Consider the following 2,112-nt stretch of genomic DNA (forward strand, 5'->3'; position numbering starts at 1 on the left):
AGTGATGAAGTACTTGTTGCCACCACGTGATTGTACAACTTTCAAGTCACACACATCACTATGCACTAAACCTAAAGACTGGGTACTTCTTTCAATAGAATGAAAAGAAGACCTTGTCAATTTTGCTTCTACACAAGTTTCACACTTGTGTTGTGGATTAATCTTGAAAGATGGTATGTGATCTAACTTGATTAATCTACGTAAAGAGTCAAAATTTACATGACCCAATCTACTATGCCATAAATTAGGGGACTCAAGCATTTAAGCAGAAGAAGAAGCTTTTTCATTAATCTTAGGGATAAGTGTCATTACATTCAATTTAAACATACCACCTGACATATATCCTTTCCCCACATAGACCCCGTCCTTGGTCAACACAACATTGTCTGATTCAAACACCATGCGGAAGCCATGCTTGCTTAGGAAAGACCCCGAGACAAGGTTCTTACAAATGTCCGGCACAAAAAGGACATCGTTCAAAGTCAGTTCTTTTCCTGAAGTCATCTTCAGGATCACCTTACCTTTACCCTTAACAGCTGAGGTTGCAGAGTTTTCCATAAACAACTTCTCTCCGTTTGAAACCGGTTTGAAAGTTGTGAACATTCTCTTCTCTGCACAAATATGGCGAGTGGCCCCAGTGTCCACCCACCACTCCCTCGAGTTTGACCCCACCATGTTCACAGATGCATGTCGTCCACATCGTGTGACAATTCCTCCATTTCAGCCATATGTGCCCGATTTTTGTGTTGGGAAGGGTTTTTCCTGTAAGGTTTCTTCTTCAGACAATCAATTGCCCGATGCCCGTCACTTCCACAGTTGAAGCATTTGCCATCGAACCTAAAAGTAGGCTCCTTTGGCTTGTAGGCTGGCCTTTTGGAGATTCCTCCTTTATCCCCCAACTTTGAGCTTTTGCCTGTCGGTGGTTTTTTCCTCGCCCCCGAGGACTCGCCATGCTCAACCATGTTGGCTTTGACAGTGGAGGTACTCCCTTCTTTCTTCCTGTTGTCCTCTTCAATCCGGAGCCTGACAACGAGCTCTTCAACTGTCATCTCCTTTCGTTTGTGCTTCAAGTAGTTCTTGAAGTCTTTCCAACCGTTAGGCAGCTTCTCAATCAAAGCAGCTGTCTGGAATGACTCACTTTGGACCATCCCTTCTGCATGTATCTCGTGTAGAATCACTTGGAACTCTTGGACTTGACTCAGGACAGTTTTAGAGTCCACCATCTTGATGTCCAGGAACCGGCCGACGATAAATTTCTTTACCCCAGCATCCTCGGTCTTGTACTTTTTGTCCAAGGCATCCCACAACTCCTTAGCCGATTTCTTGGCATAGAACACGTTGAAAAGTGGATCCGCCAAGCCGTTCAGAACGTAATTCCGGCATAAGAAGTCTGCTTGTTTCCAAGCGTCCAGAGCCATGAGCTTTTGTTTATCTTGCTCATTCTCCTCTACGGCTGGCGCATCTTTACTCAGAAACCTCGCAAGGGTTAGAGTAGTCAAATAAAACAGCATCTTCTACTGCCATCTCTTGAAATTCACTCCCGTGAACTTCTCCGGGCGCTCGTGATGATTGAGCGGTCCTCCCGGAACAGCCGAAGCAACAACAGGAGGATTGACCACAGAGATCATAGCAGGGGTTGGCAAGCTAGTCGCCCCGGGGTTCGGATCCCCACCAACATTAGCAGCAGCAGTAGCAGCATCAGAGACAGTTGCCATTTCTGAAAAATTACAACAGAATTTTCACTATTCTGTATTTCCAGAAATCAAACTTAACACTAGAAAATCCCACAATTGGAAATTTAATTCAAAACTAGTCTCACCACGCAACCTAGAATCGAACATGGTCAGGAAAGTTTCCAGGAAGACTGGAGGGGTCACACCGGTCCCACTTAAAACCCAGTTAACCTTAGACAAAACTTTCAAGAGCATGTTGACTCCTAGTCCATGGGAAACAACTTTAAGAATTAAATTTTCCAAGGGATGAACTAGGTTAAACACACCAAGTTGCAAACTGTACTAGCAATTACAACAAAATTGCTACAACAATTACAAGCAAATAAACTGCGCTTTACATATTGGTGAATAACCACAAATGAACACTCAAGCAAACAAT

The 2,112-nt window shown here is 43.9% G+C and overlaps 1 protein-coding gene across 1 annotated transcript; it reads right to left on the bottom strand.

The window, feature by feature from the left end:
* Positions 1–677: 677 nt before the first annotated feature.
* On the bottom strand, positions 678–1,511 carry LOC145819220 (uncharacterized). Its single transcript, XM_082913183.1, has one exon. It carries the CDS (start codon positions 1,509–1,511, stop codon positions 678–680), a length of 834 nt encoding a protein of 277 aa, XP_082769309.1.
* Between the last annotated feature and the right edge of the window lie 601 nt (positions 1,512–2,112).

This window comes from Camellia sinensis, chromosome 2 (genome assembly GCF_055761805.1).
Source record: "Camellia sinensis isolate YWXY chromosome 2, ASM5576180v1, whole genome shotgun sequence".
Lineage (NCBI taxonomy): Eukaryota > Viridiplantae > Streptophyta > Magnoliopsida > Ericales > Theaceae > Camellia > Camellia sinensis.

Coding starts and splice junctions, on each gene's coding strand:
- LOC145819220 (XM_082913183.1), bottom strand. CDS start 1,511: ATGCTGTTTTATTTGACTACTCTAACCCTTGCGAGGTTTCTGAGTAAA.